Raw genomic sequence first — 18,733 nt, 5'->3', positions numbered from 1 at the left:
ATACGGACGGTTGTAATGGAAATTTTATTACTGTCTATGTTGACATAGCCCGTGTTAGAATATCGAGTAGCATCTGCTTACACTTGACGTCAGTTCAACCGCCCCGGGACGGTGTTACTCGTCGACTTGACTCGAAAATATTCGAAACACTGCATACGCTTGCTTGTAAGGAAGACCGGGGATAGTTGTCACGTTTTTTAATTGACAATTTCTTTTCTCTCTGATTTTCTTCGTAGTAATAGAAAAAGTAGGTAATTGTGATTTTAAAAAAATACTAATGTTGTAATATCAGTGTAAATACCTGTTGGCTTGGTGGTAATTAGGATAATGTAACATGTGACAACCAGACCCGCGTTAGGGTTGGTTGACTCACGCAACAGTTGTTCGTCACAGGTGTCGTAAATGGTAAGATTTTTATTAAAATACTTGAGAGATGAATGAATTCTTCTAGAAAAATTTATTTGCAAAAGTGAGATTGAAATATGTAATATAATATAAATGAATTTACAGTTCATACAAAAATTGTTAGTTAAAACTTTGTTTAGTCAAACTACTGCTTTTACGTGTTACTTGTTTTACCTTTCACTTGTATATTAAACCCGTTATTACTTATACCTTTCTGACTCTTAATTATTACTAGACTAGGAAAATTAATTCCAACAAATTTTCATTGCAGAAATGTAAAAGTCACTGTTTTGGCCGGAGTAAATATGGACACGAATCACTTCATCGATCATATTGCTATGAAAGTTGTACGTACTACATACATAAATTTTAGTGATACGATAAATATTTCCGGTATTGTATCATTATACATACTGCGAATCTTTATTGTATAAAATTCTTAACGACAACGGTAAAAGCAGAAAGTTTCTTCTTACCTTAAGAATTTTATTGAAAAAAAATATATGTACCTATTGTCCTTTATTGTATGTCTCATAGTTATATAGGCTAGAAATCCACTAAATATTTATCTTCATGCTTATATTGAGTAACAGGGGTAATCTGATTAACTTATATTGCACTTAGGCAAAATCCTACAATCTTTATCTTTCATTTCCTTTCTATTTTCTTGATTCGAATCGGAAATTGATAAGAGAACGTTATTAAAATATCCTGTAGAACAGTTCATTGCACCGTCATTGATAGGAGCTTCCTTTCCCACGGTTGCTATCAGCACCGTTTTACCTGTAGCGTACGGTTCCACCGTGTCACTTCGATAAAATGTGGCAGGCAATCGTGTTCTTGTTAGGAATGGATATTCATGGAACCACCAGCAACCCAGCACCCATCTATGCAGCTTCTCGCTGGATAGATATTCACTTACATGCACAGATTTTATTCAGTGGAAAAAGAACAGTTATTACAACAATTATTACACACCTAATGATTCAGCAAAGTCACTATAATGGTCATTGGTGACCTTCTTCTTGAATGGAAAATCCGTAGTTATATTAACGTCGTTGTCAACAATGTTCCTTGCAATTACATATCTTTTACTTTATTGAATAATGCTTACTAATTCAATGCAAAAAATAGTAGAAAATGTTTGATTTAGGAATACGTTTCTTATGGGAGCATTAAAACAACTATCAACTAATTGTAAGTGTAAATATGAAAAATATCCATTTTACGAGTATGTTTATGATAATTCACTGACAGCCAACGTTACGATATGCAAAATTTTCTGCAACCTTCTGTAATGTAATTGTACGTTGTCAACTATCAATGACTTAATTACGACTAAAATCATGTTCTGTTGCTGTGAATAAAGTAAGATCGTACGAGCTTCTAATTTTACTGCTTTATGCCAACGAATGAATTTTCTTCTATTGAACATCGTTTTCTCTTATTAAGGGAATTATTTAAGTGTTTAAAATGGGGAATGTAATAAGAAAGGGTGAAAATGGTGCGTTAAATTTAGTCTTACGTGACAGCGAAACGATTATTCATGGGATTAGTTCGAATACACGTGTCCCTGCCGTATGCGATTCGCTTTGAGCGCAGTGATCAATATCCATCTAATAGTCCACGAACGCCTCGTCACGAAGTGTGTTTACGGTGATAGTAAATGTACAAGCCGTTGCATTTCTTCTTGTAATTTAAAAAGTGAAGCGAAATAAGCTGTCTCCTTTCGAAGCAAAACAATTAATTCCGATTAAAAGGTGAATACTCCTCCAAATTATGTAACATTTTTAAGGGCTAATTTACGAAAATAACAATTAAGTTTCCATGGCAATGATTTTATTAGATCGAAAATGAAATAGAGATTTTGACAACTTTTACATTTTGTAAATTGCACGTAGGTATACCATGTAAATGCATAAAATCCGTAGCTTAATTGAAACGCTCGAAGGGTCATTCTAAAATGGAATCCAGATAGTGTAATTTGACTATAAATGGCAGTATAAACTTGATTACTCGATTCCTGGAATCGTGTCTGAGGTGTGTTTTACGTATGATTAAAGTAAGTTTTGCTTCTTCCACGTGATAAAATTTCAATTGTTTTGTAAATAGACGTTATTATGACATTAGTTAGTATGTACCAATATAAAATTTATTATTTTCAAAAAAAAATGTTACATTTTATATGAATGATTTTATACAAAATTTGTCACGATGAAATATTATATTACTGTTTCGATATTATTTGCATAAACTACCATTCATTCGATCTATTAATTAAATTACGTATTAAAACTGTCTAATGAATCTGTAAGCTTCGCGAACTTCTTCAAGCGTTTTCAAACTGGACACGAAAATGCTGAAAAGAGGACGTGATTGCAATGAGAACGCATCCTAATCGACATCCGCCAAATGATGTAATTCATTCATTCCTTATCACTTTATCCAGAGTAATATTTTGTCTTATCTCAGCTGCAATAAAATAACAGTACTTTCTGCGGCTTCATCATGTACATTTTACAAATTAAAAATACGGCACACTGGACAGTTTTATTATTAATAATCAATCGTCTTTTTATACAAACAAGTCTTTTCAGCGTTTAAATGCTTCATTATTATTTTTCTTTTGTACAATTGATGCGCAAGTGAATCTCTGTTTATTTATTAAAATTCGGAAAGGGTCTTAACATGGCTGACGACTAAGATTGCAGATTTTATGCAATTACAGTGGATACAACTGTTTCAATCGAAACAGAGTAAAAACTTTAATAAAGTACTCTGTCTTTAGATCAATTGTATTTTATAAATTAATCTACGAACATATGAATTTGAATGAATATCCTTAATTTAGCAATGACCAGTTGGAAATTGTACGACAAATTGATTAAATGTGTCGAACTAATTTGTAAATATTAGTATTTCGTTGGTCTAATATTTAAATGTATGCATACCAACAAAACATAATGGAAGGTCATTAGTAAGTAATTAATCGGGCTGTTAATGATCGATCATCATTAACAGTTCGATCATCAACATCGTGATCACACGACCCTTTGAAGGACACACGACGGTTCAATGAACATCGTAGCAAACCTCCATTATCTTGAGTGTTGGATGAAAACTTCTGTCTCTCTGAATCACAACCTCGTAGCAAGCGATTGTGCAACGCAGCATAGAATTGTCTCGCGAATCTTATTTTAAGTTTGCGTGCAACAAGTTTCGCGAAATTATATCACGATAACGCATTCATTTCCGTGCGCTGATTATCAGGGTCTCATTATCTAGCCGTATCAGCACGACTTGGAAGATGATGCAATTTCGAGAAACTCCGTTTCACGGCCTCGAAATAGCAATGACATTGAATATGCAATGTATCTAGTCAAAAATATTATCAGATATTTTTTGTTTTACTCTTAAAAATGGGATTATGATTTCTTTTACATGGTTCAATAGAGCTTTCTACGAGAGACAACGTATGACAGGCTGGGGATGACAACCCTTAATTTTTAAATTAACGATAGCGTGCGAATTTTCCGACTAAAAATAAATCACGTACGCGACTTATCACAATGACAACTAGAATGTTGATTGTTGGGCGGATAATTGCGATAAGCGGTGGTTTGAAATTTTTATTTTGAGTACATTTTTAGAAATATTTTTTCATTTACTTTTTATTTAGTAAATTGCAACAGGTTGAATTTGATTTGCAAAAAGTTGAATTTGTAGTGCAAAAACTGTACAAAAGATACGAAAGAAATTAGTTCAACAAAGAGAAGCACCTGTATATACTATCGATAACGGTTTCAACTTGTAATTCTACAACATTCTGACTGATTCATCGGTGGTCTAGTTTAGTCAGCTATTGTTTGTTTCTACGACTTTGTTTTATTTACACTGTTCGCTGTGTCCTTACGAGCATGCACGTCTATAAATCTACATCAATGTGACCGTCTTGATCCGTTCCGAAGACCGGCACGACAGATAGTATTCATTTTTCCGTAATATATAGAGTAAACAAATATCGACCACCTCAACGCATCGCTGGAAAACAGAGAACCGTTATCGTTATTGCGTCAACAGTGTACACAGTTTGATAGGATCGAAAAATTATTACTTCGACCAGCCATAATGTAATGAAAAAACGTGTTTTCAGGTGTCGCGTAGACCACCGCTTTTTACGCCAATTATTCGTTCAGCATTTTTCAATGAATCTATTACAATCTGTTATAAAATATTTAACGAATATTATAATATTACTGTATCCTCAGTATAGAAATTTAAGAAATTTCGAGTTTTTAAATACTTTGACATTTAATTATTCTGCGTTAAAAAACGATATTTCAGTTTTAGTCGTTTTAAAGTACTATGCAAGAGAACTTATTTACGTAATATTTTGCATCTTTTTATAATTGTTCTAAGGAGAATAAATTGTTTTCTTACAACATAATTGTTGATGATATGGTACACTGTAATCGTTTTCACTCGAGACCAGCCCGTCTGATCTGATATCTTGTGATGGGGGTTAAACAATGGTTGCGACTCGATCGAATCGCAATCTCGCTCACTCAGAACTCTTTCCATGTATGTGCCTTGTATAATTTCACGTGTAAAGCGTAGCAAGTGTCGTGAGATCGTATCGGTATAACACATTCATTTCCTTCGCTTTCATTATTGCAATGACACGCGCGAACGTAAATCATTTTAGCGAATTACATGCAGCTACTGTTTTACGGAAATAAATCTTCCAGTTTATAAAATTTGTACGAATACTGCCGTACAATAAATATACCTATGACCTTGATAATAAATCGCTTATAAACTGTGCAACATAAATATGTCAAAATCGTGTGCAGCGAAGAAGTGAATTCGATTCCTACTCGTTAATTACGAGACTGTAGATTTAAATAAATTTAGGGTTTGTATAAATTAAAGATTTAAGGAAGTTCGATACAGTTTCGAATCCTGTTTTTCACCTAATAAGACACACAATAAAGGAACAGAATATGTACTAAATTTTTTAAATAAGTGTGAATCTGTACACACATCCGCCAGTCGAATAATTGCCGTTCCTAATTCATCTCAAAGTATCATTTAAAATTCAAATGAGGACTTACATTCCATGTGCAGCACCAAGTTTGTGGATCGGACGTATTAACACGATATCCACAGGCCCTATACAAATATTCTGCTCGATGCCACAATAATTCTTGAAGGGATCAAGATCCGGAAAGTCGTCAGTACATAGTTCGTTTCGAACGACTCTAATTTGCCGCGAAAAGCCAAACAAACACGGGCCCCTGTTGGAAACTGTGTATTTCTGTGGCTCATGTAAATACATGCAAATGGGAAGGGACGTCAAATTTACCATAATGAAAAGAAGGTGTTAACGAACAGATCGACCGAGATTGCGACGAAGAGCGAACTGTCGAATCGATGTTAAGCTGCTTGCACAGCATCGAAAAACCGTGGAATTAATCCCTTCCGTTTCGGAACGAGCCCCATCTGCACGTTTGTGTTAACACATTATCTACCGATTGCTATTTAATAGGTTCAGTAGATCCAGCGATCAACAGCCAATGGACTATTATTAAACAGTTCAATCACAGTCATAAATTACATTCATGGAAAATAACAAAAATTTTAATAAAATAACGTAATAATTTTTTCTGTAACCCTGATCTAAAGGTAATATTAATAGGTTTCTTATCTACACACACTGAAATTTGAAAGCCTATTAATAAATCACTGGTCAATAAAGTGTTAATATGCTGTAAACATTGATCTACTCGAAAGAGTAGATACTTCAAATTCGATTACACAACAATACGATTATTTCATGTTTGACATTAACACTATAATAAAACAGAATTTTTACGTTTTAGATACGGAATCAGACAAGGTTAACAAGACATGTTGCGGAAACTATTAACACTAGAATTACCGATGATAAAGGTATATCCATCTTTATCGGATCAATAAACATGACAAATTTTTGAAAATATGCAAATTTATAAATTGGTTAATTTCATTACTTTTATATTGGAATAGAAATTGTAAAAGAACTCAGTAAATATTTGTTGTAATATTTCAATCACCGTTATGAAAGTGTACTGACCTATCATTTTAATTGCTTTAGTAGCTCTAGTGTTAATTGATTGTATCTCAATGTTATTCGATTGAGTTAGGAATAAATTATATCACAGATCATGGACATACAAAATAAATATTGATTAACAAATCGACGTACATAATCTGTCACTAATTGTATTTAAAAGATTGCGAATGTTACTGTTTAAAAGTTGGAAGTTTATCGTGCGATTTAATGTCGTCGATCACCAGTGACTATCATAGCAGTCAACGTGCTAAAGGATAATAATAGTAAATATGTATTCTGAAGTTAGACGATAATAGTGAAGTTAAATAATTGCACAGAATACATAGCAGATCCATAAATAGTCCTCAAGGGAAGCAGCATTAAAAAGAGGAACATAAATTATTTATGACTAAACCGAATATTTGTTTATAGCCAGATTTAATTAATTTCGAACAGAATTACATTTAAAAATAGCAAGTGTGCGTGATACACAGAATGTAATGTAATATAAAACACAAAAAATATTCTTTCTTATCATAGAATAAGATTTTCTTGAATGCAATATTATTGCAATATCTCTACAGTAGAACTAGCAGATTTAAAAAGGTGTAAAGATTTTGATTACACACCGTGTCAGAGGTTGTAAAAACGTGAAAAATTACCGCACGGGGACCATTCTTGTACGAAACGCCGATGTTCAAGGTGAAGCAAAACGTATAAGCAGGTCGTAATGTAGAAAAGGAAGAAACTCTTGTCGCTTGTCCGTATGCAAGTCAACCGATATATTATTCCTTGACCTGACCTAACGGAGGAGGTCCCCGTTCTTTTCATATTCATTAGAATTACCCCCCTTTTGGGCCACGAAAGACGCCCGCATGCTTGCCTTCCTCGGTACGAAATATTTTTATCGAATTACCTATCTCCGTGTTTTGCGTCTTGTCGTCTCCCTTTAAATATTTAATTTCCATTCGTCTTATTTGATTAACGGATCCGATATTTATTCAGGAGTAACGAATCCACCGAAATCTGAATTTTAATTAAATAGCAGCGAGGAAACGCTGTTAGGGCAAGCTAACAGATCAAAAGGGATTCATGTAGTACTACTTCTATTATCTTTTAGAATTAAAATGTTTAGGTATCTTTTCTGAAGAATCGGAATTCGTTATTTTTAACGCAATCTAGAAGTTAAAATGACAAAAGCACTTCGTACAAGTTTAAATGGTTATTAGTAAAAAATACCTTTGATCTTATATCAAATCAGACTCAAAATTTTGGTACTTCAATCAAGTGAATAAATTTATTTATTTTGTTCGTGTATCTATTAACCCGCTACCTGTCTCTGTCTACTATAGTAGATGTCTACTTTATAACAATATCTGAAATATTTCTTGCCGATCGGCAGTACAAAACTTCTTTAAATGACATCCAAATATTAGAAAATATTATTGTCACTACTAATTCGTTATTTATCGTGAGCAAATACATTGTTGATAAAAAATATATTTTAAAACATGTTTTAAATATTCTCAAACTGACTATCGGTTCCTGATTTTGTGAAAAAAATGTTTGTACAAGATACCAAAAAAATGCAGAAAGTGGATAAAACGTATCCAGAAGTAATGACCTTCATATTTACGGTAGTACATACGATGATTTTACTTTATTTTATTGACGAGCGATTCAATTTTTACCAGAAACATAAAAAAAGTTACAAAAAAATAGAGGATTACTTCGAGGGGATGATACCGCAGCAATTGTTCAGTAATTACTTTTCCATATACTACACTCAATATTATAAATCGTACGTCAAGATTCCGTAGATTCAAAGTCACGAATCTACAAAGGATACATACAATACGACGCGTCAATAAATTTGTGGGACGCTCTCTGCAAATTCGAGCTGCACAAAATGAAACCTTGAAAATATCAAGGCTCGTCAAAAAGGGCCCAATATGACTCTTGGTCGTCTGATGAAATTTGCAGAAGCTTGAAACACACAAAACCGACACGGGATCGAATTCCTAATGTCTCCGTCATTTTTTTATTTTGACAGCTTGAAAGAGACAAATGAACGGAAAGTCAATCCCTTGATGGATGTGCTAAGCGACTCGAGTGTCGCCCCGTTGCATATCATCCACTTGGAATACCTCTCAGATATGCGACCGATACCGAAAAAGCTTTCGAACCGATATCCGTGCACACCGTCAATATGCTAATCGATGCACGCGCTTTATGCGTTCGACGTATACTCGGATCGATTCTGGCCGAGATAAAGTGATCTTTTGACCCGATCCTCGATAATTTCGTTTTTCGGAGGACACACGAAAATCGGAGAGAAGTTCGAAATACTTCGACAGATTTAATCCGAGACCCGAAATTTACAGGGTGTTCCGTTTAAAACAATAGCCACCTAAATATCTTCCCTATCTGGGATCATACGAGAAATATTTTTAACGTAATTAAAATGGTTTCGCGAGTCGCGTCAGATGGTGGAAAAATTATAAAAAGTGAATTTAAAATTTTTTATAAGTTTAAAATTTTTAACGTCCAAAGTCATTTCAAGGTCATACTATTATACATGGATAAATGCATAATAATGTGATAACATCCAGCAAGAAAAATTATATGCATTTACGTAAAAAAACATGGGTGACCTTGAAAATAACGTTACAAAAAGACACTCATAAACAATTTTTGCCGCCATCTGATTCGTCTCTTGAAACCATTTAAATTACGTAAAAAATATTTCTAGTATAATCACAGATAGACAAGATATTTATGTGGCCTGTTTTAAGCGGGAACACTCTGTACATTACTATGCTACGGATGCTCATGCAAATATTTTATAGATACTTAACTGTGGTACGATACTGTTGCATTTTTTGAGCGTATGTGACACTGTGGGGTCGCAAGTGACCCAAAATAGGATGTAAATATTCGAAGCATTAACATTTTTATAGAATTCTTTCGACATCTTAGAAAAGATAACTGCGTATATCTTCGATAGTGTATAGCTTCTGTATTTAAAAACAATTTACTGTAATAATTAATTATTGAAAATAGGAATATTAGCTCATTACAATTCGTTATTGATGGTTTTCAGATACTCAGATATATTCTATCGTGTTTCAGATACTATTAGTTAATTTATTTCAGATACTTACCTAAATGACCTAAAATCACTATTGCATTGTAATTTTAGTGATCAGGAGAATTTCGTATATTTCGATTAGTTTAAACGAAATGCATACGTTTAGATGTATCCTATTTAATTGGAGTACATTGTTTAGTTAACCCTCATCCGTACCTCATTTTCCAAATTTAATTTGTTCCTCTGTGTAAACAGTGGTAAAAAAAATGAATACAACGAATAGTTAAGTTTGCGAATTCTTTAAAATAACAGTCATCTCGGTTGAATTTATCCACACATAATAGAATAGCATCATTTGTTAGGAGAAAAATATGTCAAATCGATACAAGAGGACGGATGAGGGTTAATTATTTTAACGCATAATTTTTCCAAAGAGTGGATTCAAATCGACACAATTATTCTTCCTAATTTGTTATTCAATTTCGACGTCTATTCACTGGCTTTCGAACGTTACACGAATTTTTACATAATTTCGAAAGCATTCCTACCGCGCGATCAATGACACGATACACGGAATCCGAGCGTTGAAGAGTGCACCATTGTCAGGGCGCAGCTGTAAGGTTGTCGCCGGTGCTGACATTATGCGGGTCAAAACGGGAAATATTCTGTGAATTGACTTTTAGATGAAAGAACTTTGGACAGCATAAAGCCCGGTCGAAAGGTGAATCTCCCTCACCTCGCCCCGGGCGGAGGAAGCTTATGGTAGATTAAAAAGCGTTTTGTAGTCTTTTGTCGGGGTGCTACGTGACTACAACAACGGCTCATTGAATAATTTGTACAGAATTATGATAATGCAGGGACCATAGAATCGATTGACAGAGACGAAGCTATTTCTCTAGTGACCCGAACACATTCAATGTTTCCATGTTTTCGAAACAAATGGGGTTCTTACTCCCTTCTTCCACGCTGGACTATTCTAAAAATAATTAAAAAAGTCGAATGAAAATGTCATTTTGGAGATAATACGCGACTGTAGAATCTTTGATCATGGACTTTGAATGTTGTTTCAAAAAGATGCACGCAGCTCGAACAAATATATTGACCTCAGAATTCCAAGTTCTATCACTGTGCTAAACCTCGTCAAAAAGACAGCGTTACACCTGGGAACCTCTTCTTGTCACTGCCATTGGAGACCTTCGAACACTCATCGAGGATTCACTGTAGTTTCAATTAGAACGTGAAAATGTACACTTATCTACCGTGTTATAGTAGTCTTATTTCACCATGCTACACGACATATCGCCACAATCTGTCCGTCGTGTCATACCAATCCATGTTATACAATAAACCCGTGTTATACGGGGGGTGGGGGGATCCCACCGTAATTACATTTTTAACCGTTCCCTCTCCTCCAGTTTCAGTACGAAATTACCTCGGCGCACGGAATCGACGCGACGGATCGCATTGTCCCGACAAAGCCGGTACTCGTTGCAACTCGAGCGGCCTTTGAACAGATAAAAACAACGTGCAAATACGCATGGAACACGTGAGAGAGTCCGCTCGCGCGCTTGTTACATAATCCAGGTAATTCCTATGAAATGACAAGGCTTTTATAAGGTCTCAATTCACCGTAAAATCTTGACATCCTTTCCAATCGGACACACACACGGGCTGCGGGAAGGGGAGGGGTGGGAGGGCAATTTGAAAACCGAATATGCCGCGGCGTGCCTTCAATACGATTTTCTTTCTCCTCCTCGAAGACCCCGCGAGCAGCTGTAATTTCGATTGCATAAGTGATGTGCGTTTGCCCCCCACCTATCTTCCACCGAACGTCCCTACTTTTATTTTTTTCCCCTTTTTTTTTCTTCCTTTTCGCCGGTGACGTGCGGTCGAACAAACGCCATAGTAGGTGCATCGTCGACAACACAAGACTCTTATGTAAACGTGCATAACAATACTAAGTTAGTAATCATACGGTTGCTCGTTGCTCGCATCCTGCCTCAGCTAAGCCAGGAGGCCTCGAAGGAACACAACGTGGCACGATTCACGTGCCCATGGAAACAGAGAACTCCGCTACCGAATCGATGCCGATCTAAATATAGCCGCGGGATCATTTCACGAGTTCCTGTTAAAAGATGCTAGTAACTATTGTCAATAAAGACATACCCAGCAGCTTATCCACGGATTTTCGATCGGTGGATAATATTTGTTGACACTTTTGGTGGTGAGATGAACTGGTCGATGGGATTAGGGAATGCAATCCCAAGATCTCGCGATCACGGTTGTTTTCTGGATTCCAAAAATCCCGAGATTTGATATAACTAATCCCACGAATTTTGAGATTCTTGAAAAATGTAAATTATTTTATAAACAACTGAGAAATATGAAAATAAACAGAATAAAAAAACATAGTCGATTCATAATAATAAGGACAATAATAATAAAAATGATCATGCGAATAGTAATGTTAATTCGAATGTAACTTGTGTAATTCCTTTAATGATAATTAAATAATAAGATCATTATTATTGTCCTTATTATTGTGAAATGTTTATGTGTATATGTTCTTTTTATTTTTATATTTTTGAGTCGTTTATAAAGTAATTCCCTTTTTTTTTAAATCCTGAAATCCCTGGGATTAGTTATCTACATAAAATCTCGGGATTTTTGGAAACCAAAAAACAGTCAGGATCACAGGATCCCAGGATTCTATTCCCTAAATATGTACGATAGATCCCATCCTCGAAAAGTATGGAGTCATTGTTACGCCCAATGTATTTTTACTTTCATGGATAACTACATACGCGTTTATGTATTTATACAATACACACCGTCAGTATAAGGACAATTGTTATTTGTTGACCTTTTTATGTTAAAAAGTAACAGGTTCCTTTTTATCGAAACACTACACATTGTGACTACTTTTTGTTACAGAATGGCAGCAATCAGGATGACGACGACGAAGTATTTTTCTGGGATTCAGTGTCCACGAAGAATCGTAATTCGAAAAATCAGAATCACGCGCGTCAGCTGCAAGAACAGTTGGCACAAGCCACCGTGAGGATACGTGACTTAGAAACCGAATTGAAATGCGTTCAGAAGGTACTGTATTACGTTTTGTTTTGTTTACACTCCATAAGTGTAACGTGAAAATTGCTCGTAAATATCTAAAGTAATATATCATCTAAAAAAAATCAATGCCATCAAAAAATTATATTGATATTAGATAATTGTAATGAACATAAAAGTAACCCTCTCTTTAAAGACAAAGAAAATTGTAATTTTAATAATTATAAACTCGAAATGGCAGTCAAAATAAAATTGGTTAAAATACGAGAAAGAGAAAATGGCAACGTAATCGAACGTCATAGAAAACATTGGTGCTATCGATGTACGCATACTATGTACAGTGATTCCTCGATGAATACGACACCAGCAACCACGTTGTTCCCATCACTGGGGGTCTCCCCTTCTGGAACCAATTAAAACGGAGTAAACAAAAATTAATCAGAGGCTCGGCTACGTGCAAGAAGCAGATTTATAAGGGGCTGAAAACCTTTTCGCCTTGCCACGAATGCTCCGAAGCGCACCCGATATTCGTCGCACTCATTGAGACATTACTGTATTATGTATCTATATTGTAATATTTGTGACATACAAACAATTAAAAGGCAAGTCAATTCAGATGCGAACATAAATAAAAAAACTGTATAACAACATTTATATCTACATAAACATTTGAACGTGATTTATCTCACGTGTCTGTCTATTACCGATTATTTCTATTTGTAGCAACACTTGCAATCACTATCTGTGATACGGTATTATTTATATTCTACAATAATTTTATCTGATGTGATAATTACAAGGTAATAAGGTCGATGGAATACACACAATACCTCCATACCGCAACCATAATCAGTGTTTCTTATAAGTGGAAATATCGAATAATATTCAGACACTATTCCATGCATATTGAAAAGCATCGTACAACGAATTGTCAAACCTGATCCTTTCGCGAACCAAGACCTTACGTTACAAAATTGAAAATTGCTATCCAACATTTTCGTTGTACTGTTTCACGTAGGACCACCCTATTTTGGATTATAATACCAATTACAGGATATTCTACCTATCTGCTTTTAACAAACTTTTCTTTACTTAGAAGATTATCCACTTTATGGAGAACCGGTGACGTATGCTATCCCTTACAATGCCATTTTTTTTTTTTTTAAGTCACTTCGTTGGCCAACTCTAACAGCTTACTACACAATAATAATCACGCAGCGAAACCATACGCTTGTTTATCGTGTAACTATGTATTCTTTTGCAGGGACAATCCCCCTCTGATCACATTACTAAATAAATGATAAAAGTTACGAGATTGCTTACCACTTTACGCAACGGTTTCTTTCTTTTTTGTCCCGTGCGTACTTAATAATCACGTTGACTCCTATGTCCCACTGAACATAAAAGACATAATTACGGTTGTAATTGTTTTGATATAATTGCGTTTAATTTTAACCGTGCGCCGCCGGCCGTTTCACGCATACATGCACGTGATGACATATGTCATTACGCGTTATCATTAATCAATATTGTATCACTGCCATCCCATTGGACGATGCAAAACGTGCACGCATGCAGTTCGATCGACTTGCAATTATTATCCTTCGAAGCCGTGGAAGGATACGAACGAACTATAGAATTTCGTATGCTTTCTGATGGAACAAAATTTTCACGGTCTTATTGTACGTAGGTGAACAATGCCGCCTTAAAGGATGAGCTGACTGACGGACATCAGAAAGCTGAATTTCTGCGAGCCAAGCAAGATATGGTGAATCGTATAATACAAATGGAAGAAAAGGTAAGGCAGCGAAAAAAGATATTTAATTAAAACGAAGGGAAACAAAAATATTTACAAATACTTTTATATTGAGAGGCTAAAAAACTGTTACAGACTGCATATATTCAAATCCCGAAAGTTAAATAAATACAGCAAATACATTGAAGTCTTCAAACAAAAAGACATTTGTGTACAAACGTTGGAAATTTCTTGATCACTGTTCGGTTCTACTTGGAAGAGCTACTCTCATTTTCAGCTACTTAAAAATACAACTCTCATTTCTGTCCATCTCGTTCCTACTTATTGCCAAAACGAAAAAAAAAACCTAACGCTTATTATTTCAGTTATTTCGTCTTATGTCTGAACAGGAATCTATGTTTGTACATCATATTAGTCCCTCTTATGCAAACGGATACAAAGCGTGTCAGGGTTCTTAAGTAATACTTCCTGTATCTTTAAAATCCTATGCATATATGATGTATGCTAATTAATATTAAGGTGGTTTTGGATATAAGCTTCTCATTGAAATTGTATTCATGAGAAATTGTAATCGTTTAATTTGTTCGATTAGTCTCGAGAAGCCGAGAGGAACACAAGACGTATATGGAACACACCGGACGAAACGGCATTGGTCAACGATTTCCGTACGGTTTTGTCGAAATTGAACTCACTGGAGAAGCTGGATTTAGTACGGGCTGCGTTGAGAGCGCTGGAAACCGAGAACGAAAGGCATAACAGCGAGACCGACAGACAAGAGAAGTTGGACTTCGATGAAAAGTTCAAAAGACCGGAGGACACTGTTGCCCACGAGCCTGTCGCGGTGAAGTCTGGCTTCGATGTGAATTCGGAACACGAGAAACGTCACGACGGCATTATCGAGGCCTCGAGTAACAAAGAGTCGGAATTGTACAAAAAGATCGAGGATCTTAAGGAAGAAAACAAAAGACTGTCTACGAACGTCGAAGAATTGGATCAGCAACACGAGGAATCGATTCGTAAGTGTGATCGGTTCATCGAACCATTTTCACATTTTATAATGTACTAAAATGTTTCTTTATTTTTTAAACGTCTCAAGAAAATTCAACAAGTAACGCTGCATTTGTATTTTTTTTGTAGTTTCACAACGAAAAAATATTACTTATCAGAAGTTTATCCATTTATAGTATATTGCAATCTTACAATGACGATAGAGACATCGGAAAACGTTCGATAAATTGATTAAAATTTATTCAACCTAACAGAACCACTGATAAAGATAGTATAACATTGAAAAAAAGATTGTTTAAAACTGATACGGTAGTATAAATATGTAACGTGAAACGTGTTTGTGTCCTAGAGAAACTGTTGTCCCTGAAGGAAGAAATCGAGAAAAAGCATCAGCGCCTTCAAAACGCTTACGAACAACTCTACGTAGACTATAACCAGGCCCAGGATAAGGTTGCCCACTTGGAAAGTACGCTAACGAAGTCCACTGCGCGCGTCGAAATCGAAACAGCATCCCATTCCTCCCAAACTGTCCACTCAGGGAATGTAGATAGCGTCGTTCAAACAGATGATTCGAAAATTGACGAGAAAGAAACCCCCGAAAACACGATCGACGAGCTGACCGTCAAATTGAACGATATTCTAAAGAACTGTCCTGTAGAACCGGAACAAGGAGCGTCGTTATTCGAGACTGTCGCGAGGCAATACGTCGACGCGAAATGGAAGAAGGATGTGTTGGAAAAGAAGGTGGCGGAGATGAATCGGGAGCTAAAAGAGGCCGAAGAAGTGAAGAACAATTTACAAATCGAGTGCGACGATATGCAAACGCACATCGACTCGCTGTTGCTAGACATTCAGGATTTAAAATTGAATTTACCGTCCATACCGGAGGCGAGCGAGGAACGTGTCGCCTCGCTGGAATCGGAAACGGAGTCGTTGAACGAGGAGGTGAAACATCTTCAGACGGAGAACGCGGCGCTGCGAAAGGAAAACGCGAAATTAGGCGGAGCCGGTTTGAACGAGAGCGCACGATTGGAGAATAATCAAGGATATTTAGGAGCCAGGAGTAAAAAAGTAACGAAATTAGAGGACATCCCGGAGTGTATCGAAGAGACCGACAGCGGGACGGAGAGTCTGAATCGCAGGCTGCACGCCACTCTGGACGAGAACGACGAGCTACGGAAGAAGATCGACACGCTGGAAAACACGGACAGGGAGACGCAAGAACAGCTCAGAATGTCGTTGGAAAAGTGTAAAGGCTTGGACGAGAATATCGAATTTATCGAGGAGCTGAAGCTCGAACTGCAGAACGTGAAACAAGAACTAAAGACGTCGACGTTTAATACGAAACAGTTGGAGAGCAATCTGACGCTTCTGCGAGAAGCCAAAAACGTAGTAGAAAACGAGAACGAGGAGCTGTTGCACAAGTACAATGAACTGGAAACGGAGATATCGAAGTGGCGAGAAATCGCTTTGGAGAAAGAGAACGACGACGTGTTGAATAATCTCGAAGAGCAGCTCAGCAAAGCCACCAGCGAGAGGGACGATTTAGAGTATGATATCCGGAATATGAGGAAAGAACTGGACGATGCGTTCAGTCAAATAAATCTGAAGGAAAGTCACATAGCGAAATTGAATCAGGAGAACGAGAACTTCATGAAGGAGAAAAGTTCCCTCTTGGAACAATTGGCTGCTATTCAGGACGAATCGAACGATAAACTAGACTTGGTAAACACGGAGAAAACATTGCTCGAGCAAGAACAGGCCGAATTGAAGGATGGAGTTGCGACCAAAGAGAAACAATTGAGTGAAATTACCGAACGATTACGAGAGTCTGAAGAAAGATACATGAGAATAGAGAATGAATTCTCTTGTCTGAGTATGAAAGTCGAAGAGCTTCAATTGGAAAATACAAACCTCCAGAATGAAATAAGAAAACAAGCAGAACTAAAGAACGAATTGGAACTGTCCAGATCAACTATCGAAAACCTCAGTTCCGTGCAAAATGAGTACAACAAATTAATAATCGACATGGAAGCATTACGTTTAAAAGAGATGGAATTAATAAGCTTGCAAGGAAATTGCTCTAAACTGATGGAAGAAAACAACAGTTTAAGAACTTTAAATCAAACCATCCGGGATAAGTGTAAACAATTGGAACAAGAAGTGGTAACTTTGCAGATGCAAACACGAGAATTGTCTAATCATATAAATGAGAACGAGATTCTGAAAAATGATAACGACAGATTGAAGACTGAAATAATTGAAGCACAGAAAAAGTTACAAATTACCGTCGAGAGTAACACAGAATCCGCCGACATGGGGAAGCAAACAATAGAAAGCTTATCTCATCTGATCAAAGAAAAAGATGAAGAGATTAATAGTCTGAAAGCATCGGTTGATCTTGCCGAAAACAATGCAGAGATGTCGAACGAATTTGCAACTATGAAGAACGAAAGAGACGAGCTTGTAAAGCATGTTACCATAAAACACAATGAAAGTCTGCAGTATCACGCAGAAATTCAGAGGTTGACCCATCTCTTGAACGAGAAAGTCACGCAAATTCAAAGCTTGATAGCAGAACAGACGACCAATTTATCTATATTGTCGGAGAAGGACGCGGAACTGTTGTGGACAAAGAACGAATTGCAGGTGGTCCAGCAACGTCTGAAGAACGTCGAGGAATCGAACAGCAACGAAACCTGCGGTATCGTGGAACATTCCAAACTGTTGGCAGAAACTGCGATTCTTAATGAGAAATGCAACGCGTTGGAGGCAGCGTTGATTCAGGAACAATCAAACAACAGGATGATGCAGCATCAACTTAACGAAAGTCAGAACAAGGAGGCAAACGCTGCAAGAGAATTGGAACGTTTACGGACGCATTTAGTTGAAGTTGAATCCAGTTACACAGAAGAAGCTTTGATCGTTGAAGAGGCACGAAAGGAATTGGAAGCAATGTTACAGCAAGCTGAAGAAAAAATGAAGAACAGTTCGACCGCGTACACGTCCGCTAGTATCCGGGCGAATCAACAAGTGGAGACGTTGCAACAACAAATGGCCCTGATCGTTCAACAAAGGGATGATATACAGAACAAACTGTTTAGTGCTGAAGACAAAATTCTATCGCAGGCTGCATCTCTAACTAACTTGCAAATCGTCTTAGAACAGTTTCAACGAGGTATACATTCAACATTTATAATATTAACGTTTGTAGGAATAATTGTTGTAGTAACTGACTATCGACAAAATTTGTCGACGAATGAAGCAATTGAAACACTTGTTTTCCTCCTTATTGAATATATTGAAACAA

General features: G+C 36.3%; 1 protein-coding gene across 1 annotated transcript in view; it reads left to right on the top strand.

Moving 5' to 3' along the window:
* LOC107188087 (thyroid receptor-interacting protein 11-like) overlaps window positions 1-18,733 on the top strand; it is a 50,073-nt gene that overhangs the window by 27,408 nt on the left and 3,932 nt on the right. Inside the window, exons 2-5 of the mRNA XM_015576332.1 lie at window positions 12,525-12,692; window positions 14,350-14,457; window positions 15,008-15,431; window positions 15,773-18,601. Of these exons, the coding sequence (XP_015431818.1) occupies window positions 14,425-14,457; window positions 15,008-15,431; window positions 15,773-18,601 (3,286 nt within the window). The 5' untranslated portion in view covers window positions 12,525-12,692; window positions 14,350-14,424. The remainder of the gene's footprint in view (window positions 1-12,524; window positions 12,693-14,349; window positions 14,458-15,007; window positions 15,432-15,772; window positions 18,602-18,733) is intronic.

Source organism: Dufourea novaeangliae, unplaced genomic scaffold (genome assembly GCF_001272555.1).
Source record: "Dufourea novaeangliae isolate 0120121106 unplaced genomic scaffold, ASM127255v1 scaffold115, whole genome shotgun sequence".
NCBI lineage: Eukaryota > Metazoa > Arthropoda > Insecta > Hymenoptera > Halictidae > Dufourea > Dufourea novaeangliae.
Note: the sequence above shows the minus strand (reverse complement) of the source record. Positions and strands in the feature narration are given on the sequence as shown.